General features: G+C 32.0%; 1 protein-coding gene across 1 annotated transcript; it reads right to left on the reverse strand.

The window, feature by feature from the left end:
* Window positions 1-159: 159 nt before the first annotated feature.
* On the reverse strand, window positions 160-24,189 carry LOC148622820 (conserved oligomeric Golgi complex subunit 1-like). Its single transcript, XM_088573030.1, has 28 exons — window positions 24,100-24,189; window positions 20,372-20,456; window positions 19,533-19,577; window positions 19,179-19,245; window positions 18,855-18,964; window positions 18,517-18,586; window positions 17,402-17,581; window positions 16,752-16,793; window positions 15,825-15,911; window positions 12,936-13,074; window positions 12,590-12,646; window positions 12,173-12,235; window positions 10,912-10,993; window positions 10,520-10,625; window positions 10,192-10,296; window positions 9,470-9,561; window positions 8,969-9,130; window positions 7,992-8,159; window positions 7,274-7,366; window positions 6,712-6,801; window positions 6,192-6,290; window positions 5,770-5,863; window positions 5,478-5,555; window positions 3,842-3,918; window positions 3,441-3,627; window positions 2,690-2,821; window positions 1,552-1,749; window positions 160-1,244 (listed from the first exon to the last, which is right to left on the reverse strand). The coding sequence occupies exons 1-28, from the start codon at window positions 24,119-24,121 to the stop codon at window positions 1,092-1,094; spliced, it is 2,883 nt and encodes a 960-aa protein (XP_088429156.1). The 5' UTR covers window positions 24,122-24,189; the 3' UTR covers window positions 160-1,091.
* Between the last annotated feature and the right edge of the window lie 1,707 nt (window positions 24,190-25,896).

Raw genomic sequence — 25,896 nt, forward strand, 5'->3', positions numbered from 1 at the left:
TTCAGTTTTCAGACAATAACTTAGGTATAGGTGTATAGATCTTTATGAAAACTATATAAGACAAGATAAATACTAGAAGACAAAATTCAGCACATTGGGATTTAATATTAGTGACTCTTTATAGGAAAAAAAATTTTAGTTGATAAAATTTTTAACACATGATTTTTCACTGTTTATTTTTCCAATCTTAACATTATTCATTGCAACAAGTAATCTCAAGACAAACACTAAAACATCAATTTTAAAACTATCAACAAAGGTCTGTCAATAATAAATATACATAAATACCCCCTGAAAGCACTCTACATTATATCCTGGAAACATGGTTAGTTAATGAAACTTTATCATAACAAACCAAAAACATGCAAGAAAACCACTTATATTCTTCTTGAAATTGCTTCCAAATAATTCACTGTAAAACTTAAAAAGTAATTTATTTGATGAAGTCTCTCTTACTGCCAGAGAATTATTATCACTTATTCACAAACATAAAAATAATGCAATCATTTCTGAATTTACTGTATTATGAAATGAACATAGAATGTACACCAGTACATGGCACCATATGATGATTACCTTCAAAATTTCCAAACATTTAAAAGAATTCTCAGTTCACAAAACAATGTCTAAAATGAGAGTATATACTGTGTAGAAACTATTTTCCTTAGTACACCAATTTTCATGGTTTTGGGCAGTAAGGTTATACTACAAATTCAATTTTATACTGATACGAATTTGAAAAACCCAAAATATTGATAACCACAATCAAAACATTTACAGAAAATTCAATGTACTTTTAACACATGGTATTTTACATAAAATGATATGAAACAGAACTATGTTAAGCTGTTAATACAGTGTTGATAAACCATTCAACATCACCATTAGATGGATCAATTTCACAATTATCACAGGCAAAATCAATAAAAAAAAGTAAATCTTTACATATGAGTAAACCATGTAAAATGAAATATAGATGTCTAATTTGCATCAATTGCAACTTGTAGTTCTTTCATAGACTTCAGCCAGCCTGATGTCAGATTACTCCCACTTCAAGTCCTTACATATACTTAAGCAAGCCCAGTGTCAGATTATTTGTTGCCTTTAAACCAATTTGAGATATCTGACATACTGCTCATACTTCCGACTTTACTGAACAAGGAACTAGTCATATCTGTCTGTGAAGAGGATTGAGGAAGTACAGCAGCAGCAGTCTCAGTAAGGCTGCGGTCCATCTCCATTGGCTTTAAAGAGAAAGTAAATAATGATCTGTCATTACAAGACACACTCTTTACTATTATTTACTACCAGAAGATAGTTATAATCACATTCTAAGGTACCAGATCTTAATTCAGTCATACAAGACTTAAAACATGACGTACTAATAAATGAGGAACTTAATCCACAAGGTCATAAAAGTGTTTAGTAGTGATTAAATAAAAGATTGTTACTGAAACTCAACTTATCATGAAAAATAAACACAAAATTGAAAATGTAGATTTTATTAATCCACTTAAATAATAGTTAGAAAAAATATAACGTCACTCAAACCTTTTGAAATGGCTGTTTGAGTACTGGTTGTACTAGAGTTGATCTAGTTGATTGTGTGCTGAGAGGAAGCAGTGTAAATCTGTTCTGACAGGTAGACAGAGGTAACACATTGTGTTGTTCTTGTTGTCCTGAAGCAGTCATCCTTCCACCTCCATATAAACTTAATCTATCTATGTTGGTCACAAGTCCAAACAATACCTACAAACAATATAGTGTACAATAGTACATTAATTCACACATTACCGGTACCTGATGAAGTACATGTACAACTAAGTATGATGAAAATGAAAGTAATCCAATTCTTGATTATATAATAAACTTGCAATTATAACAAACTTGAGCGGTCACAAACCTGTTTAACCCTGCCACATACTTTATGTCCCAAGCCTGTAATCTAGTGGTTATCATTGTTCTTTTTGTTACTTGTTTAATGTTTTTACCATATACATTACGTCGATTTTTGTCTTTTATGAATAGTTTCACTACACATGTTCTATGGCTTTTTACTGTTACTTTATGGTTTGGGTTTTACCCATCATTAAAGACCATAGGGTAACCTGTAGAAGTTTAATTGTTTGCTGCTTGGTATTTGGTGGATGACTGCCCCATTGGCAATCATACCACATCTCGTATTTTTATATTAATATAGATGAGAAAATGGCTTCTTCAAGTACAAGTTAATAACACTTCCTACAATGTTATTTTACAACTTATGTTTGTTAGGATAGAATGAAAAATAAAAAAAATCAGTGTTGAAAATGGTTAGGCATTGAATGAAGAAGAATTCTAATAAATGTACCATACTTATAATGAATTATAATACCATAATTACAAATAGAATATCTCCTTCTTTTACACGCCATGTATTGAAAATATCATCAAATAAACAACCCAATATTAACTTATTGATGACTATATATCATTGCTGTGGTAATCAACGACAAACCAATATTAACTGTACTTATTGATGACTATATATCATTGCTGTAGTAATCAATGACAATCCAATATTAACTGTACTTATTGATGACTATATATCATTGCTGTGGTAATCAATGACAATCCAATATTAACTGTACTTATTGATGACTATATATCATTGCTGTAGTAATCAATGACAATCCAATATTCAACTTACAGCAGATCTCTGGGCTTGTTTCATTAAATGTGACTGAATGTAGGGACTAAAAACATCTAAATCAAATGGATCTACTTTCTCCTCAAGGCCTTCTATCACTTGCTGCATTCTCTGCTGGTATATCTTGTTTTCCTAATGAGAAGATAATACAAGTTAATGAGTATTTCTGTAATTTAGTAGATTATGGGGTACGTTTACCATGACTTAAGTTAACAGATTTTATCTTTATGTTCCAGATTGTACCAGAATTTGGAATTAATGTGTATGGTTGGGAGTCAGTGACTTGTATAATAGCACTATCTAGATTCTATACATTTGTTTTGACAAAATCTATAAATTCACTCAAAACTATAATATGACGTCCAACAAACATCAAACAATATGCTACCCAATATATCTACCCCTGGGCATTTCAGATGCATACATAGTTTCTTCTGCCACATTAGAATAGAAACAATTCATGTTAGGTATGGTGCTGAACTCATTTACCATGGATTAGTCTTTATATTCTTTTTTATACCTTGCTAATGTTCAGTTTTAAACAATTGATTATAAAGATCCTATGCAGGTGTAAATGAGTACAACCCCCTACCCAAAGATTTTTCTTAATTATTTGTCATAGATTAATTTTTCATTTAAACTTCAATTTCAAAAGTTTATTTTTTATCACAACTACATAGTAACCTATTCCTTGTTATTGCAATGGAAACAAGAACTAACATACAAAGTTCTATAAACTTCCACTGTATACCTTAGTATCTTCCTTCCTTGGAAATATAGACAGCACAAATCTGACATCAAATATTAACTGCAGTGCCCTTTGTTGTGGTAAAGGAACATAACTCTTGCTTTTAGAATTTTTACTATTGTGAACAATTTCCACATAACAATCCTTCATTTCTTCTGATACTTTATTGACAAGCTTCTGTAAAACAGACCTGTAAGTGAAAGAGAAGATGAATTACATAAAACTTGTCATAAACAGTGTACAATAGTCAGCTGTATACACATTTTTGATTAATTCTTGAAACAGGATCAGTGTTATTTCAAATGTTTACCAGATGCCATAGAATTTATGAAAGTATCACTTGAAGTTCTTATGTAAATTATCCATACTCAAAAATTCCAAACAAACCAGAGTTAGGTTCCTACCTTGACACAGCATGTCCACCCACTCTGTTGATCTCTTGACACAGGAAGAACACCAAACCTTGGACATACCATGATGGCTAAAATATATTTGAAAGCTGTTTTAGTATAATTATACAATAATCAAAATTCAAGAAGAAACAAACTCTATACAAAACCAAACTAGAAGAAATGTGTTCATAGGACACAATTGCCCCGCAATTCCAGAAGTACAGAGGAATATTAATAAGCAGGAATAGAATGAAACAGTAGTCTCACAATACAATCAATCAAACTAAAGATGTAAACCATATTCTAAAGCTTTCACTTGAAATTTCAATTTGAATATCTAATTATTCCCATGAAGGTTTGCTGAAGAAAATTTATAAAGCTCCAAATAAGCAACAAAAGCATTCCAAAAACATGACATTGGTGGACAACCAAGCTTAATAGCTTTCAGGTGAACCTGCATACCCCTGCCTTACCCATGACACGGCTGAAATTTGAAGAAGTAGTCTTTGTAAGAATCATGCAAATTCCGTAATATGTGATACACCCCCACAAAAAGCTACACATTTTTATTTTTGTTATGAAGTTGATTCATAGGTCGATATAATAAAATGTATAATTATTCATTTCAGTCTGTCTGCTCTTAGGAGATAATCCACATTAAAAATCCAACAGTTTCTATCGTATTTTAGTGTTATTTGCAGAGTTGTCTCCCTTTATTTTGAATTCTACAGTACATCATATATAATTTTTAACTCCTACAAACAAGCCACATGTTCATTTTTGTTTACTAGAACATTTTAAACAAAAATTTACAAAATTAAAATGTGTAGGCTTTCCAACCATAAATCACGGTTTGAATGATTCTTATCTGGAGTACTACTTAATGACAAAAAAATCATGGGACAGATGAACATATGTACAGACAACAACATTAATTGAATGATCAAGACACCCTAAAAGTAGGGGATGAAAACAATTATATTAAATTCATTTGAACCTTAACCTTGGGCAGGTAACTTAAACAATACACAAACATAAAAAAAATTGTGGATAAAATACTTATCATTTCTACCATATAAAAATTTGTACATGGATATCCAAAAAAAAATACTAATGCTTTGTGGTATATTTGTCACTATAACAATTAATTTTGGTTTTTTGATACTATTTAGGTCAACAGTCAAGATAATGAGTTACAGTACCTGAACCGATACCTGCAACTTAAATTGTGATCTGTCACCGATCACTGATCAGTTTCTGTCAAACCAATCCATTAAACCAGTAACAGCATTACATTACCACAGAGCGGTTAATATATTTTAAGGATTCTGAAGTTTCGTTATTCGCATAATGCAATAAATTTAAATATCAACTTATAACTTTTATTGTATATTTGTTTTATTTTAAACAAAATAAAATTTAAGGTAAATTTAATATGGTAGAATATTGGATTCGTTTCAACCAAAATTTTTTAATTTACTTGAACAAATCATCTGTCATTTTACATAAAAAAACTGCGATCAGATCGGTCACCGGTTATCAATCCCTCAGTGATCAATCAGTCAGCAGTCATCGATCTGTCAAATACTCGAGTGGATCAGTTCAGGGACCTTAATATTTTAATATTTTGGCCAATCTATTACTATACCTGCATAGGAACTTGTATTTTGGATTTAATCTTTTTCCCATCTTCTGTTTCTTCCTGAATGTCTACCTCATCCCATCTCTGTCAAAAATTAAATTCCTTCCTTTTTTATTATGATTTCTTTGATACATCTATTAAGGACATATACTTAGATGTTCCTTAAAACTCTAGAGATTTTGAACAAGAAAGATTGTTTCAAAAGTTGTAACTATGATAATTAAAATATTTTCTATTTCTCTTTATTTTTGCTTTTGTTTATTATATATAATAATAGTAGTCAAGACAAACAACTTACTGTACATGTAGAAATATTATCCCTGTACTCTGGTGTTGTCAGACCAGATTTAAAGTCATTCAGGGCTACACATGAAAGATGGTCTATCCATATTCTATAAATACAGCAGAGTTTTATAAAGGAAGATATAATGCTTCCTTTTAGAAAAGACAAATATTTTATCATTTCTAGTACCAATAAACAATATATATATCCTTTTGTTACCACCATGAGTTTACTTGTACAGTTTTATTCCATGGGTACAAAGAATCTTCAAATTTGTGATTTCCTTTAAATAAATTTACTTTAAAAATTGAAAATGTTCATTGATTCCCAACCAAAACAAAAAAAAAACTTTGAAATTAAAAAAAACAAAAAAACAAAAAAACTGGTTCCCTACAAACAACTTTCAATTTGTAAACAGTGGAGAGGGTTACCAGTACCTGAAAGCTTCAGTTTGACATCCACTCAGTTGTTCCTTTATTTGAGACCAAACAGGATCTTCAGCAGGCTTGGATCCTTTACTGCTAATTTTTTTCAGTCTTTTAAATAAAAATAAGATACAGTATTTCAATCAAACAACCAGCCATTACCACCTAACAAAACAGGATAGAAATCTTATGAGTGCTATCTGTGTAACAAGAAATTTGAGATTTTTAGAACTAAGCATAAGAGACAGAGTATATAAAAAAGGAATCATTTTACCTCGAAGAAACTTAAAAAGAGCAAAAAATGTCCAGGTAAAACATAGTACTTTAAGTACATAAGTAAACTGTCAAACAGAAAGTAGGGTATTGAAGAAATAGTAGACTTAATATGAAATAATTCTACCCAGTTTCAGTATTAAATAAAAATGCAACAAAAAATCTATACAGACTTGAAATTTTTTTTTTCACAGCAATTATTATTTTCCTGTCAGATAAATTTCAGAATAAACAATTTCACATTATGTGTATGACTTACTTTGTAGGATCCTCCTTTCCTAAAACACATTTCTGTAAAGATGGCACCAGTTCACTAATGGCAGTACAAAGCCTCCCAACCAGTAAAACTCTGCTCAATACATAACCAACATACACAGTTACTTAAGTTATTGGAGTCATTCACATAATATATTAAAGTGAAAATAATAAGCATTAAATTTCCATTCCAATCCTAATGATTATCATCAATATTCTTATCCCCCACCGCAATGCGGAAGGGTATATAGAAATACCAGTGTCTGTATGTGCGTTCAATAACACCTGACATTTTGGATGCAACTGCTCAGAATTCATTCTGAGGATATTGTTCAAATTTTGTAAGACTGTTTGTCACCATAAGTAGTTGATCATATTGTGCTGCAATTGTGATTCAACAAATTTTACAGAAGTTATGGGAATTTGGCAATTTGTCTCTTTTGTGCTAGCAGGGGACATGTAACTACCCATAGAAATCTTAATTTTATTTATAATTTCAATTAAAAGATCAAATTATGGCATTTCTTACAATCAATAAGAGAAAACTTTAGATGGAAAATATTTACCTATTTTTTGTAATTGCTCTAGTGGTCATGTCAGGAATTTGTTGTAAGGATTTCTCCCAAGACTTTAACTGTTCATTTAAATAATCTATCAATCTAAAAGCATAAAACAGAAGATGTTTATGAAGTTTACAGTTCGTCAGTGAAATTGAAAAAAAGATACAAAACATAATGACATAATGACATAACAAACTTTGCTTTGTGATGCTAAGTATACCTGCAGCCCCCTCATACAGGAAGTTGATACCAAATGATACCCCTGCTGCCCTCCCTAGAAACCAAATTGGAATCCCAAAAGGTTGGAAAAAAAGAGGTGCACAATGTCATTGTATGATAAAGAATGTGTGAAAGTTTCCTCAAATTTAATTCAGTGGTTTTAGATAAGTTGCTGATTGGAGATGGTCCCCCTTTGGTCAACCAATGAAGATGCCTAAGTTTTGCATCAGGGAATCTGTAAAGGTCATTCAGATGAAAAAACAAAATAAGAGGTGCACAATGGCATCATGTGATAAAGATGTGTAAAAGTTTTAAAAAACTCCATTCAGCAATTTTAGAAGAGTTGAAATATTCTGCAAATATCTTTATCCAGTCTAAACCCTCCAATGTTACCACTGTAACATTGTCTCCTGGGTAAACAGACATTCTGTAAAGCTTAACTGAGATGCCCTGAACTCTGTAATGTTAACAATTGTCTATCAATTTGTCTGATTCTATAACTTACCCCTTTATACAGTCATAACATGATGATTTAATATGATTGTAGACATTATCAGTGTCAGAGAATCTATCAAAAGCCTTTTTCCCTCCACTATCTGCAGCATCTTGTGGCATGTAAGTTGTAGCATCTTCTAACATACTCCTCAACTTTTCATCAAAGTTCTTACATAAACTGAAATACAATTGATGAATTGAAATTCATTTAATCCATAGAAAATGTTTTGAATAATTATGAATAACAAATAGATATACTGTGAGCAAACTAATAAAAAAGATCACTCTTGCTGGACCTGAATTATATTAAATTTCATCAAAAATCACATCTGACACTGAATAAGAAGGCTTATGAGGACTTAACATTTTCAAACGTTAAGTTAAATTATACCCCTTTGCATGCATCTGACAATAATACATTGCTTTAAAGCACATCTTCTAATAAATTTCAACAAAATTCAATTGTCATTTTAGGAGTTGTGCATGCAAGGTTACATGTACAATACAAAGGTTGGATTATCTCCCTTTGCAGGCAAAGTGCAACAATTATCTTCCTTCACGTAAAATCTACATGTAATGCTGTACCATCCTAAATTTTGTCTTAATCCATTGAACCTCCCTTTGCAGGCAAAGTACAACAATTATCTTCCTTCATGTAAAATCTACATGTGATGCTGTACCATCCTAAATTTTGTCCTAATCCATTGAGTGCTTACAAGATTTGTAGACAGTTGGACAGACAGACATACACAGTGATTCCTAATGGGTATATTCATAAATATATATCCCCTAAACTTTGCTTTTGGAGGAGAGATGACAGAGAAAATGAATCTTCTGTTAACATGTATATAATATAAGGATTAGGATTTGTCAGTATTATTTATTGAATGTGAAGACTTAGATATGCACTATATGTAAGGGAACAATGGCATTCATCAGCTGTGACATCCTTTGTCATGCCCTCCTGAGTATTAAAGCCCTGTCTACCTTTGTACCACTGGGGTGAATGCCCTTGCTTTCATTATTAGCCCTCCAGGGTTATCTGATGAAGATCTAGCTGTTGAGGATATCCATGCCATGTTCTGTGAGATGTCACCTGATGTTTCATTCCACACATACCACGATAAATCAGTATCAGCTGTCACTACACTGTAACATTTGATAAACTGGAATTTGTTGTCTCTCATACCTTACTTAATTTTGTAATACACTATAGAGTGCTTTAATTCATTGATTATATAATATATAGAGGCAATGTAAAAGATTGCACTTAAAAATTAGTTTGAGTTTTCACCTATTTGTTATCAAGTAGCATTTTTTAAACAGAATCAAAATTTATTTTTTATCAACATGAATTAAACATTGATAAAATCAACAGACTTCAAAATCAAAATAACAAGAGATTCAAAGTACTTTTTCATAGAAATGCACCTAAAAATGCATCAATCAAGCTGCTTTAAAGAAGAGAATTAATTAACTGTATCTCACCTGTCCTCTGTATTCCTAATTTCCATGACAACTTTTGATACCTGTCGCTTGGTCAGTTCTGTTGATGTCTCTAATTGGTATTTAATCAATGCCTAGAAAAAGGCATGAATTCATAAAAGTTACATTTGATTTTTAATCAAGGAAATACAACCACGAGTATGTACAATGAAATACAACCACGAGTATGTACAAGGAAATACAACCACGAGTATGTACAATGAAATACAACCACGAGTATGTACAAGGAAATACAACCACGAGTATGTACAATGAAATACAACCACGAGTATGTACAATGCAATACAACCACGAGTATGTACAATACAATATAACCATGATTATGTACAGTAAACAATATGGATCAGACACAAGTAATGTAACATACTTATGACATCTTCTCCCAAAATAATTATAATTACAATAAAGTACAGGCATACACTAGTGTTAATCCATGTTTTACAAGACAAGACAGTAAAATATAAAATTAAGTGATATGATGTGATGTGTACCAATCCAGCTCAAGCAATAAGAAATATTTCAGTGCATTTTACAAAGGAATATACATGGTCCAACATAACCTGATACTGCAATTCTGACAGGTTTTCTGCATGACCAGCAAGTAGTTTTATAGTCCATTATTACATCAACAAACAAGGTAAACACTGCAACACTTACAGAGTCTGACTGAAACACTTTCACATATCAAATATGCTTCAACATACCTTCACTCGATCAACAAACAAGGGTTGAAGAATACCAGCCCATATGGCCAGCTGTCTGTTCATTATTCTCTGGCAAATCACATCCCAATCTTCCATACTTTCATCCTGTAATCATACAGTTTGCATGTACATGGTAAAAAATATTTTGAAATAATTCATAAAATACATTTTAAACTTTTCAATTATTTGGCAAGACAAAATGAGCCTTTTTGACATTATTGAAAGAATGCAGTTATTATTTTCATCAACATTCCTACTAGCGAGATTAAGTATTATGGAGTATTCAGGGGATTTGAAGAGATTTTAAAATCGGTAAAACTTCCTTTACCTGAGATAGGAGATTCCAAATTGCATCTCTGATATCAGCCAAACGTTTGACAGTGTTGATAAAATTCAGAAGTTTATTTACTCCTGTAGTCACATCAGTAATACATCTGAAGAAAAATGTAACAGCCATTAAAAAGTTCCTCCATTATCATCAGTTGTTTCTTTAAAAGAAGTCAAAAAGTTTGAAACATATGTATCAACCCTTCTCTACATTCTTGCTAAACTCTTGAACATGTACAACATTGAAAGGGATAATTGTGTCTCCAAAATATACTGTACTGAATAATTGGGTTTTTCTCTTGATATATGAAAGTCAAAAAGAAATGTTTTAAGAAAAAAGCACTGGGCATATAAAAACAACTCTATAATCCTTTGTATGTTCATAAATCTTACGTGTTGACCCATTGTTGACAATTATCCTGCAGATGTTGTTCTGATACTGGATTAGCATGAGATCTTAGACTTGGACAAAATTCTGTAAGACAAAAAAAAAAAAAAATTCTCTTGATTTTTTACAAAGAGTAAGCAAAAATCAGTACTTAGTAGGTAATACTCACACAAAAAGCAACCAAAAGACCAGTTATTTTTAGTGGTGCACCAATCATTGTGAACAGTTTTTGGTTGTTTGGAGACCTTTGATTTGATAATCAATTTCAACAACAAGATATCAAGATTGATTTGTTCATGTCTTAAAAATAGGAAGATTTTACCTTTATCCATCTTTTTGAAGTCAATATTTCTCTTGTCTAACCAGACTATTTACCTTTCTGTTGACACACAAGTTGTTCTATTTTTAACCATAACACTGAACGACTCTATTTATTATCTGATGGCCTCAAGTCAACATTTGACTTTATTGATGATGGTATCACACATTTACATAAGATATAATAATATCCAAACTAGGTAATGGAGGCAGTTCTGTATTGAAGGGTCATCCTAATCAACCTCCCAAACACAGATCATTGGTCAATGTTGATACAACAATCATCAATGTGGAAATTGTGATCGATTCACAACACTAGTTGCCAATGATCTCATTAAGATTTACTTTGAAAATATCGCATTCACCCAACTAGATTCTTGTAAGAATTACTTTGATGTCACAATCAACCTTAGACTCTAGTGAGAATTAATATGATAATGTAACAATTAACTTTAATAATCCTTTATAAAGAATCTGACAGTAAGATTAAAGAAAAATCAATAAACAGTGATAATAATACATATCATAAATGTTTTGCATGGCACAGCTTGATACCACCACAAAATTCAAACCCTGAACAGATGGGCAGAGTATGGACACATCATTCACAACTTGACACAGCTTTGAATTTTGATTATGATTAAACATTTGACACAGGATAAAAATTTAATCAGAACAGAAAGTGATCACTTTTTTGCCCTTATTTCTAAATGTTTCAAGTCAAGACCTGCAAAATCAATCCCAAACTTTCTCTGGGGATATGAACGACAGCACCATACTTAATTTTTTTTGTGGTCGTATAAAAAATTGAAAGGGTCATATTATACTTAAATCTCTACTTAATATCAATTTCCTTGCTTTATATGATAACGTAATATTTCATTATGAATTTTAAATTGCTCACCTTACAATTGTTAAAGCATCATTGTAAAAGTGTTCATAACTTACCTGACACAGACTTGGGCAGACATTTTGATGAAATTGAAGTATGTAAATCTAACAGACCAGTCTCTACAACAGATTTTAATCTCAGAATTAAAGCTGGTATTGTTCTTTATAACAAAGCTACTTCATCAGTATATGACATCACTGTCCCTTTATAACTCATTTTTATACTAAAATGAATATTTATGATAAGACTACTGCTGATTGACAGCACTGCTCTGTTAGACCACCCCCAAAAACATGTGCACACAAAAATGCATCAATCAAAATGGATCTGACATGATAAACCAATAGGAAATGATCTCATTTTTGAATGAATAAAGTTCCATAACTCGAAAATGTGAAAACGGAAATTAATAAATTGAAAAGGAGCTTTTATCACTATAAATGACACAATTCACCAATGTTTTTATTGAATACCATTTTGTTTCTTTGTTGTCACATCTGTCAGTAGGGTTAGAAGTAAGTTGTTAGGAACTGAAAAATAGAAAGCAACCTTATTTTAATACTTCCTATACATATTCCATCTGTAATAATTGATTGTTCCAAACATATACCAGTAAATAACAAAATTATGATATCTATAACTAAATCACACAGCTAAACACCTTATATGCTAATCTGTGGATAATTTGGTAAATAGTTACTGATTGTGAAATTTGTGAAAATAAGTACTATTACTGTAAATTACTGCTGATGAGTGCAGTTGCCAACATTCCTATTGGAAATAAGTATTGATATAGGACTGATAAACAGAAGGACATACTCTGATCAGAATCATCACCAACATAGAATACACTATGTATCTGATGTACAGTATGAATTATTAACTGTACTACTGTACAAATCTGGTCTTTGATACTTGCAGTCTGTTGACTGGAGTGAAATAACTGCTGAACAGCTGTCTGTAATAAAATGCATTTATTATTACTCTTAATTTCTAATCCAAATTACATTTATATATGTTTGTCAAGTAGAAAGTAGTTCTTTCTTCAATGAAAATTTCCAAATAAGTAGAATCTGATAAATGAAAAAAAAAAATGAACTTTCAAAACATGTGGTTGAAAACTACAAAATCTATTTCCATTTAAAACATCTTAAAACAAGAAACTTGTAAGCCAATGCCCACTAGTAATACCCCAGCAACTCTTTCGTGTAAGAGCAGAGTCAGCAAACAGGAAGTTAATGTCATATAAGTCCAAAATAAATTTCTAAAATATGGCACACACTTATAAAGACTATGTAAACATATTAAGTAACAACGACAAGTAGTTGCAGAGAAAAAAATTGATATGAAACCGTATGGTTAAAAACAAGAGGCTCCCAGGAGCCTGAATTGCTCACCTGATTTAATTTTTGCTTTTCAAAGGCAATAACTCTTAACAAGAAGTTGTCCGACAATTTTGACTCCATGAAGACTTCGGTAGGACTTATCATGAGGATCATTTCATCAATCGAAATTTTCATTCTATCTATTATAGTTTTCAAGATATTGACTGAAAACTTGAAAAAGCGTAATTTTTTGCCTTTCAAGGGCATTTACTCTTATACGACATATGGAGTCGTCTGACAACTATGATCCCTGGAAATTTTTGTAGGCCTTATAATAAGAATCATTTCAGCAATTGAAAGTTTCATTCTATCTATCATAGTTTTCAAGATATAGGCTGAAAACTGTAAAAAAAAAAGTCATTTTTCACCTCTCAAGGGCAATTGTTTCTGAGGAGAAGATTTTTGAAAGTAATAACATCAAAAACAGCAAAAAATGTCCAAAAAGGACAATAACTCCAACATGGGTCAACAGATTTTCACCAAAATTTGACCACAAATAGATCTCATCAAGCAGAATACCTTTACCCTTTTGTCAGAATTTAGCAAAACCTAATAGTTTTGGAGATATATGCAAAAATCTGCTGTCTGTTCTATTTTTAGTAACGGTGGCCATTTTTAAACTGATCAAAATCCAAATGGTCAGTTTGTTAAGGATACCGTAAAAAAACAAAAATTACAACTTTCATTGAATTCTGTAGAGTAGTTTCTTGAGAAGAAGATTTTTGAAAGTAATTACATCAAAAACAGCAAAAAACGAACAAAAAGGGCAATAATTCCAACATGGGTCAACAAATTTTACCCAAAATTTGACCACAGATAGATCTCATTATGCTGAATACTTTTACCCTTTTGTCAGAATTTAGCAAAACCTAATAGTTTTGGAGATACAGTCAAACCTCGGTAGCTCGAACTCCAAGGGACCATTGAAATGTGTTTGAGTTATCGGGAGTTTGAGAAATTGAAGTTCGTATATTTCCGGATTTTTTTCGGTGCCGGTCCGAGTTCGACTTTATCGTTAGAAATTGCCTACTTCCTACAAAGTTGTGTTAGTTCGTGGATCTTTTTCGTTTGCTTTTGGAAGATTATGTTGATATGTGAACATTAAAAATGCTGTGTTCGCTTTTAAAAACGTTCCGAGTTCGAGTTTCTTGGTCAATAATTTGTTTTCATCTGATTTTCTTTCATGCTTTTATCATACCGACTTTGGAACATTCCTGAACTTCAATCAGTGTTATGTTAAAGATCAAAACTACCGTAATTAGTGATGACTTAGATTTTTCCTGTAATTAACTCAAATGACACTGATTAATGATAGGGTTTCAGTTTTTCACACCTTTTATTACCCAAGCTGACAAAATTGCTGATGAGGTCGAGTTAGTGAGGGTTATTCTCTAAGATTTATTACCGAACGGACCTACTAGTCAGTTCGAGTGTTTGAGAAATCGAAGTTCGAGAAATCCAAGGTTATTTATATTGATTATATAGGAGAAAATTTTGGTACTTTGAATCGTGTTTGAGAAATCCTGGGTGTTCAAGCCATCCGAGTTCCAGCGAGTGAAGTTCGACTGTATATGCAAAAATCTGCTGTCTGACCCCTATGTTCTATTTTTAGTAATGGCAGCCACTTCTTAAACCAATCAAAAATCCAAACGGTCATTTTGTTAGGGATACCCTAAACAACAAAAATTACAACTTTCATTAAATTCTGTGAGGCAGTTTTGAGAAGAAGATTTTTGAAAGTAATAACATCAAAAACAGCAAAAAACAAACATAAAGGGCAATAACTCCAACACGAGTTAACAGATTTTCACCAAAGTTTGACCACAGATAGATCTCATTATGCTGAATACTTTTACCCCAATAGAATTTGGCTAAACCTAACGATTTTGGAGATATATGCAAAAATCTGCTGTCTGACCCTTATGTTCTATTTTTAGTGATGGCGGCCATGTTTTTTTACCGATCAAAAATCCGAACATTCATTATGTGCATGATACTCAAAGGAACTTGAAGAAATTGTTAACGACGATGACGACGACAGACGCCAAATGATGGCAATAGCTCACATGGCCTACAGTCATGTGAGCTAATAAACTGAATCTGCAGGAAGTTGTTGCAGCACAATCAAGAAATCAAATCCCACAATATTGTACACCTACACGTATATAAAATTAGTGACAAAATATCATGTAATAACTGTGAATGAAAAATATGTGACAGACAGACAGATGTACAAGTGTATAGCAGTATACATATCTCCTTCATAATGGCAGTATCATTATTTTACTTTACAAATGGGATATAAATAATTAACACTACTTACAGTTCGAGCTAAGAGGAATTCATTGAACACTTGTCTTGGTGTACTATCTTCTAATAATACTATGGCACACAAACACTCAGCTATACACTGTAATAATTTTAGAAAGTAAATTTACTACACCAGCTATGAGATAGGACTAACGAGAAACAACATGGAGATTTAAATGGGCAAAATTAGAAATAAATAAACAGTAAAATACAAATGTAAACATGAACTGTGAGTAAGCAGAAAAATTGTATCCCTGCTGCACAGAATAAAACAAGAATAGTGGAAAATATTACTGCATTCAATGTTTAAAAATGAAAAATGTTAATACATATATAAAAAAAAAAACATCCAAGAAAGAGTTTAAAGTGTCAGTCTCTGTAAGATTCAGGCAGTGGGTGAAACATGGTATTAAAAAAACCATCATTTTGACAGTGTAATTTGACTATTTGTACCATCAAAATCAAGGAAAAAAGACAATATTTTCAAAATCAATTTGGCAAATTTCATTGTAATGTATTGAAAATGAACATTTCAAGGGCAGATTATCAGTCAAAAACCTAATTTTCTAACATTCTATTGAAAAAGTTCTGAGGAGGTGGAGTGATGCAGAGATCAAATAATGTTCTTTTCAAATAGAAAAAAATGTCCTTGAGTGATATTTCATTTTCAGATCGGTGGGTTTTTGACATGCATGTTTCTGATTTTCCCATTTTGCCTGATTCTTACAAAAACTTACACATAAAAACTGTAACTGTCCACTCATATAATGAGCTACACACATAAATGTTAGTGCAAACAACTAGTTTGTGTGTTGTCTTAAATATTTGTATAAAATCTAAATACATATGACAAACATGAATGTTAGTTCTCGAAGGCATCCAAAAATGTGATATTACCAGTTATTTAAAGAAAAGATCACTCACTATACTTTATGTTTACCTTGTCAGTTGCTGCTGTCTCTTTCAACATCCCTCGGCAACCCTGTAATATAAGGAAAAGTTTAGGAAAAATTAGCTTCAATATAGAGGCAGAAGAAAAATATGTGATGATTGAATTTCTTAAAAAGCCAAAAGAATAAACTATTGTATCAGAAGAATATACATTTTCTGGTTCTATGTTAGTCTATAATGATGGGCATATAAAAGATAGATTAATAATTTAACTGAAGAACTAGAATCAACTGTGGGAAGTTCAGATTCTATGATTCTTGAGACAACTAAATGTATTTCATAAAACCTAGAACACAGAATACCTCCCTCCTCCTGCAATACTCTCAGACAATACATTCTGAATTGACTGACAGCTGAATCCCAGCAATACTCTCGGACAATACATCTGACCTGAATTGACTGATAGCTGAATCCCAGCAATACTTACTGACAATACAGATGATTTGCATTTACTGATAGCTGACTCACAGCAATACTCACTAACAACACAGCTGATCTGAAGTGACTGATAGCTGACACACAACAGTACTCACTGATAATATAGTTGATCTGAATTGACTGATAGCTGACACACAGCAATATTCAATGACAATAAAGTTGATCTGAAGTGACTGATAGCTGACTTCCAGCAATACTCACAGACAATATAGTTGATCTGAAGTGACTGATAGCTGACCACTGTCTAGTAAGGACAGGGAACCAGCTGAGTATATCATTAGAGTGTTGTGATTCCAGCTGTAAACTGGTATGTATGTGTCTTGACAACAGGTAATGTCTAGTAGCTGTCAGGTAATCCTTGTCATCTAATGAACTCCAGATCTGGAATTAAAACCAAAAAAAATTGTATTGGCTGAAAACTAAAAAAAAATGCAAAAACAAAAAAAAACAAAAAAAAAAACAAAAAAAAAACAAACTCTTACAAGGAGTTATCTGACAACTTTGATCCCTGAAGACCTTTGAAAGCCTTATAATAAGGATCATTTCAGCAACTGAAAGAGTTTGGCTAAACCATAACGGATTTGAGATATATATGCGAAAAACCACTGTATGACTCCTATGTTCTACTAATAGTAATGGGGGCCATGTTTTTTGATGAATCAAAAATCCCCACAACAGTTCTATGCAGGATGTCACAAGGAACATTCATACCAAGTTTGGTTTCAATTGGTCGAGTAGTGTCAAAGGAGAAGATTTTTTAAAGAAATAACACTAAAAATAGCAAAAATTGTTGAAAAGGGCAATAACTCCAATATGGCTTAACTGAAACCAAAATTTGACCAGAGATAGATCTCATCATGCTGAACACTTTTACCTCATCAAAATTTAGCTAAACGTAACGATTTTGGAGATATATGTGAAAAAACTACTGTCTGACCCCTATGTTCTATTTTAGTAACGGTGGCCATGTTTTTCGACAAATCAAAAATCCCAACATCAATTCTATGTAGTATACCCCAAGGAACATTTATACCAAGTTTGGTTCTAATCAGTCAAGTAATTTCAGAGGAGAAGTGTTTTGTACAATTGTTAACGACGACGACAACAGATGCCAAGTGATGGCAATAGCTCACATGGCCTTTGGCCAGGTGAGCTCAAAACTATACAGCTGGACAGAAATCAAAGAAATCTAACAGCCATTACTAACAAAAGTGCTTAACTACACTGAATTGATTAAAATTATTAAGACAGCACACATACATTGACAAAAATATATAAACAAATGTAGTTATCCCTGCCTTATAAAGAGGACAAACCTTTTCTGGCATATCAAGTAACAGTTTAATCTGTGATGCTACTCCATAGAACTTCACTTCCTTTTTCTTCCTAAAACCATAAAAAACAGGATGGAATACACAAGACTAACAAGTAATAGGTAGTTATATAAAAGATGCAAAAGAGAGATGGTATTTCTTTGAATAAAAGTAATAAATAGTGTAGTTTGAAGAACTATTGGTTTTGGAAGTAATTTTTTCTTATTTTGTTTTATGGTTTGCTCAAATTATAAATAAAAGTAAATTTCCAATGAAATATATCATATCCATTTAAAACTAAGACATTCTAATTAACCTCCAAATTGTAATTTAAAATATACCTCTGAAGCTGGTCAGGCTGTGATCTAGTATGGAAAGAAGAACCTTTTATCATATGATGTTCCTTTAAGGTTTTACACATGTCTTCCATTTTTGTAATTGAATTCATGACCTGCAATGAAGGTCTTATATAAACTACAAAACCTACAAAACTGTTTGAAGAAGCAATGTATAACAACAAGCTATTTAATTTCTAATTTAAACATTAACTAAACTTTGGACATAGGTGCTTAACTGCACCCAAAGAATTATCATACACAAAGCCTTAATACAGTCAATGCATTTATGTTCATCATCCTTTCTTATGACAAAAACAAGAACCTTACATTCTGGGCACTGTTCTTCATATCTGTTATTGTATCAGCTGCTTCAATAAGATCTCTGTACCTTTCCCTGGTCAATAAATGAAAATATGCATATTTTCAAGTTCGTGAGATTTAATAAACACACAAAACATTTATGTTTCAAAATGTTTAACGAACTTAATGTTACATAAATGTGTTGGCATTTGCAAAGAAAATATCTTTTCTTTCTTTCCTAAAGTAAAAAACTCTTTTAGTTCCTTACACAATAGAGGTGACCAAACAACATCTTATTATGATTTTCATTAACAAATATGTCATTTACTTCACAGAAGAATTAAATTTGAATTTCCTCCCCAAATAAATGATATATATTACCCAACCATGGTCCTAAGATCTTCTTTCTTCCTCTCAATATCAGTCCTGAAAAAAAATATTATCCCAGTTGATGAATACACATCAATATTAAACTTGAAATGACCAGTTGGTTTCAAAGCTTTACTATACAAGACCAATGTAAACAAAATACAATGTTTTGAATTAAAATCATACATGCATGGAATCAATATACATATATATTATAACTTATATGTAAAAATACCAAAACTTTCATTTTCAGCTTTGATATCAGTACTTTAAAACAATAATAAACCATGTTTAAGATCTTTTCATAAAATAAATTGCCCTGTTGAAAATATAAACACATACAAAAACAGCAAAGCAGATTATCAAAATAATCTGTATCTGTAACATGTGACCAAGCATTCAGATAAAATTTACAGGATTAAACAGATTTTTCAATTTACTTGATTAAACTACCATGTGGAACCTCACACACATACATTAATGAAGGACACTATGCATTTCATTCATCACCTGTGTAACAACTAATTTACAGAAGGATATGCCATTTGACCTCCATGTTTGTATAAGAAGTGTTATCTGACTATATAAGATATGTTCAAAAACAGCAGTTTATCTATATCCAAATTGTTATAATTAATCTATTTTCTATAAGAAAAGTAATTTATGTCATATTCAACTACTTCCTGACTTACTAGTAAACACTTTGTACTTCAATGTCCCCATTTGTTCATTACCACTAACATGGGTAACAAAAATGATGATGCTGAGTGTTCATCAAAAAATTGAACCATACCACTTAACAGTGAACCGATCAAGGCAATTATGAACAAATCATATTGACAATACAGTACCTTGTTTTCTTTTCGATTGCTCTAATTTCTTCAATGGTAAACTTTTCAAACAAAATATTTGTATCCATTTCTTCAATAGGGACATCTAAAAAGAAGACATACGTGCATATACATATTGTACATAGGTGTGTCAATTTTTTTACAAATCTGGAGTGTTTATTAACTTTAACTTGCCATTTTGTCAATTGCTAAAAGTCTTCTTGAAGATTATGCAGTTGTTGCGATTGTGCACACATCATACCTGATGGTTAGGGTTTCTTTATAGTAGTCTGTATTCAATTTGCCCCTAAAAGACCCTTGACAAATCAACATACATGTAAATCAGATATTGCACAATACATTGTACATGTAGTAAGAAACATACATGCTTACTTTGCAGTTCATACATGAATAATATTGAAAGCAACTTGTAAAATGAACTCGAAGTATGTGAAGTCCGTCAATTTGAGTAAAAAAAGTTAAGAAAAAAACATCCGATTTCCCTTTAACCCCTTTAGGATAAGTATCATCTTGTGGTTTAACCTGTTTCCAGTGCAATCACAAATTTACCATGTGATTTTGTATTTGTTACAATGGACAAGGGCCTGCAGGTGTGGATCATACTTCATCAAGGTCAAGTCAAGGGGTATTTACTAACATATTCAAATCAGCTCAACATTCCATAAACGGTATAATATTCCTTTTATAAGTTCGCCATTGTGATTTACTGTACCCTCTGAAAACCTGTGTATGCATTCAAAATTGGATTCATATTGTAATAATGATTTTTAACCTACAATAAAATGAACAGAACTGATTAATGGTCTGCCATGTAGGAGACTTTCTTCACTAAAATCAAATGGTAATTAAATGCATGTATGATCAAGAATTTTACCTTTGCAACAGAACCAGGTTAAACAAAAACGATAATGGCAGCTGATGACCCTTGTCATTCATCTATTCCTTATGTAGGTTCCCAACCATAATAATTTTATATAATATTTAATAGAAGAATATCCAAAGTAAATGAATTGAAAGAAAACATGTCCATCAGACGCTGTTTTAATTTTTTATTGGAGGCTTAATATTTTGACCACTAGAGACGGTAGAGTAGGGTTAACCCTTTCGGTGCCAAATTCAAATTTTTAACATTGCTGACGTTGCCACAAAGCCTCAACAAAACGACATTATCAGATACTTTGGCGGCATCATGAATGTATGGCAAATAGTTGCGATTTCAGCCTCTTTTCAAATTGCTGTTGAGCAAATTCTAACCGATCCATATCAATGATATTTTGGAAAATGTTCCTCATTGGTCTGCGCTTGATATTGAGATTCATAACATTGTGCTAGCTTACTGTCTTTCAACAGAGATATTCTGCTATAATGATTGAACATTTCTGGAAACGTTTCCTTACAAAGAAATTTCTTATTTGACAGATACAAATTAAATACAAATCATTGATATCATTTTCATTCTGAATCGTAGTTATCATGCTACCACTTACATGTATAAATCAGTCTTTGTCAGGTTAGGATTCATAGGGGCGGACCTGTCATACCCACCCCCAACTCTAAAATTTGGACACACTATTTTGTTCTAGCATGAATCATGATTTTTCCCTAATTCACTCCAGAAAATTATCCGCTTCGCTCGGCCTTAAATTCTATTACATCCCTTAATCCTGAAATCCTGGATCCACCTGTTTGGGGACTGTAAACACAAAAAAAGCCAAAACATATCCCCTAATCAATGATTAACACCAAAGACCTAAACATTTATCAATGAAATCAAAGCATTTTTTAAAAGTGGACAGTTACTATAAGATGGAGAATTAAAGGTGAATAGATAACAGGGTATCAGTAGAGCAGAAATGGGTATACTCTCACTGGGTCAGGTCACGCCCCCTACCCTGACTTACACCAGAGTCATATAGCTATAAAATTTTAAGAGGTCAGCCTCAAATAGTTGATTAAAAATGAAGTAGCATGTTATTTTTAAGTCTGTAAGTCCAGTGTTTACAAGGTTTACCCATTAAAACAGGGGTCACTCCAGGTTGAAAATGATGTGGGGCTATAGACGTATAGTCTCTCTTGGTTTAAATTACACTTACATTTGAAAAAAGAAGACCACATGACCCTTCAAATTGCATAAATGGAACGTACACTTAATCTATCCAAGAAGTTTGTCACCATTACATATTTTATTTAAATAGTTTGCAGACTTAATTTTTTCCATGTTCATTACAAAATATGTAAGAAAAGTATATTAATTGAAGAAAACAGTCAAACAAAATGACAACACAAAAGAGTGAAAAAAAGAAGAAAAGTAGAAAAAAAGGAGTACATTGCGACTTTTATGAGTTAGCTACATTAAAGTAATAACAAATTTACTGAACTAAAAGTAATAAATCGGCAAGGAAGATATCAAATAGTAAAAAAAAACTCAAGAATCAAGGATAAACCGGAAAAATGAAATTAGCGACAATGTTCCTTACATAGTACAGATATTTTCAAGTGAATAGGTTGTTAAACCAAGTTGTATGGCTATCCAAACCTCCAACAGGTACATGATGGAACTACATGTACATATATAATTTTGTAATAAAAATAAATAGCCAACAAATTGCACTAAATACCTATATTGGCTCGTTAAATACAGGGTTTTAGTACAACAAGTGCTTGTACAATATTTATTTAGTGTTCTTGCACAGGAATTTGTATATCTTAAACTAAAAGGCAACAAGCATGGTACCATTTTTAGCAGAAGGGGGGCTAGGATGTTTAAAAGGAATTCAAAGCTTATTCCTAATCTTGGAATAAAGTTTTACTTAGCCAAATAAAGAAAACATATGATCATTCCTCAATATTTCCCAGTACTCATGTAGAATGTCAAATAGAAATACTGCTTCTGCTAAAATATTTCTCATGTCTTCAATTAACAAATCACCTGGTTTTTTTCAACAAACAAAGAATTAAACCAACTAGAACGAAGAAGTTGGTAAACCTAATACGAAAATTGAAAGGAAAAAGAAAATGGTGTTTTACGTCCCCGTTGTTCATTGAAGACCATTGGGTGGCCTTGAGCTCACATTTTTCATTCAGGTGGGGTTGCTATCCCTTGACTTACTCACATTATCCATTCTCCTTATGTTAATATGTAAACAGCAAAAAGTTGTTCCAGACATAAATATATCATGTTTTCCAGTTAAATTTTTTTCTTGAATCAAAATGATTAGCCTGTATTAAATCAGGGTTTTACGGATTCTGTCAAGTGAATATATTCGCGGGTATCATTTTCATGGAGTCGTGAAATGATCAGCGTTATAGAGTTAAAATTTAATTCCATGGGTACTATTTTTGAGCATTTCTGTCCATCCCGGAAATAGCGCATATTAATACGTTTACAGTGTTTAAGGTTTCAGAAATTGAGGTTTCCTCGGGAAAAATCCAAATAAAATTAACTTTCCCACAGTCAATAACTGCTTTCCTAACAAAACAAATCCTTACATCATATGAAGCTTTCAACTTGCCACGGGAAAGCGTAACTAAGTATTAACTTTCCCTGACCCAAATTTCACTTGCCCCGGGCCCGGGTAACGGGAAATGGGAATTCTAGCACACTGCAAAGAGCAAGAAAAAAACATCGGATATGCCTGTAGTACAAAACTGAGAGATATTATGTAGTTACTGTTACTTAACCATAGTTGATAATAATATCAAAATGGAAACGAGTAGTATAAAGTTACTTTTAACGTCTGGTTTTGACATTTTTCATCAACCGGTTATTGTTGGCCCTAAGGGAGATAATTCATTACAATAGTAAACCACGGACCAACCCTGGTACACATGTAAGATCCGGAAAATATAAAAAGTACTTGTCTTTACGAAGTGTCCGAATATGCGGTCAAATAAATCGATTAATGAATTCAGTAAAACTTGCGATTGTGTCAATACAGGATTTTTATTATAGCAACATTGCTGGTAAATTGAATAGTTAGGGAAACTATCCCTGCTTATTTAGATAATACTGAAATCCCTTCTATTTAATACACCCGTAGATACGTCTTTAAATATTGTGAATTATACAAAATGTGATTATTAACAATTAAAGAGAATACACCAATATCATGAAATTACAGTAACTCAGAATATATTTGCGGGTCACAGCTTCCATATTCATGGTAACAGGTAATCTGAAAGTCAGTATCGTCCTCCGGTCAATATCACTAGGAATAAAGGTCGTAACATGACACATGACTCATCATATTCTTATTGTATGAAATGGATAAAGCATGAGAAAGTAGACAAGAAAGCATTAGATTCTTTCTTCAAAAAACAGTTATGAAAATAGTTGACACCCGATCGAATAAAACATTTTGAAAAACACTTTACTCCTAATAAAAATATAAAAGTTGTATCCCCGAAAAAAAAAAACACAAACGGAATAAACTTTGCGATGAATTTAGTTTTTTTCCCTGCCGATAAAGCTGCAAATAATATTGTTGTTAATTGACGTAAATTTTATATTAAAATTCTACAAAAAGAAATTACAAATTGACCTACATTCCAACTGACTGAATTTTCAGAAAGTGAAATTGTTAACAAACACAAACTCTTAACTACCTGGGCAAGAAACAGCACGAAAGTTCATATTCAGTTCTGGCTTCTCAATTTTCACAAAACACCTTATTAATATAGATTTAGTTTCTCTTCAAGTCATTGCTCTAAAACCAGACTTTTTATTTCACTTACTAGTGCGCTCGATACCATAAAAACTCTTATTATAATTTTTGTAACAAAGTTTATGAAAATAGTGAACTTTACTGTTTTTGGAATGTTAAGAACTCACTTGATAAATTGCATGCCATATTGGAACTTTCGATTTCTGTTCAAAGAGTAATCAAGGGAACCAAGGTTATAGCGGTAATCAAAAGAATGTAATCCAGGGACAAAGACCACACATGGAAAACAGACATACACAACAAGGAAAGTTGACAATTCTGAATGAAAAGTCATCACGTCTGTCGTAAAGTTTGGTCAATAGTTTTCCTTTACCATCGATTTCTAAGTGTATGTCAAGATATGATGCTGACTTCACAGTGTCTGTAGTATCTTTTATCTCAAGTTCTTTGGGGTAGATGCGATGTATCAAATTCTCGAAATTAGGATTGTTTAAAGACAATAAGTCATCTATATAGCGGAAACTGAGATTAAAGGATCTAGCCAAAGGATATTCTTTCTTTCGGATCAGATCAGCTATAAAGTCAGCCTCATAAGAGTGAAGGAATAGGTCAGCAAGTCAAGGAACACAATTTGTTCCCATTGGAATACCGACCGTTTGTTGAAAAACACGTCCACCACATTGGATAGATATGTTGTCGGTTAAAAATTCCAGCATTTTGTAAACATCTTCCTCTGTATATTTGGAAGATGATTCATTATTTCTCACAAAGTATGAGGAATCTCTACCAAAAACTATATATTTGTATATAGGTGTACCATCTTTTTGGGGAAAAAACGATGTATAATGTTTTTAAGCCGGG

The sequence above is a fragment of the Perna viridis genome, chromosome 3, assembly GCF_037379345.1.
Source record: "Perna viridis isolate PV_CMFRI_1.1 ecotype Kerala chromosome 3, ASM3737934v1, whole genome shotgun sequence".
Classification (NCBI taxonomy): domain Eukaryota; kingdom Metazoa; phylum Mollusca; class Bivalvia; order Mytilida; family Mytilidae; genus Perna; species Perna viridis.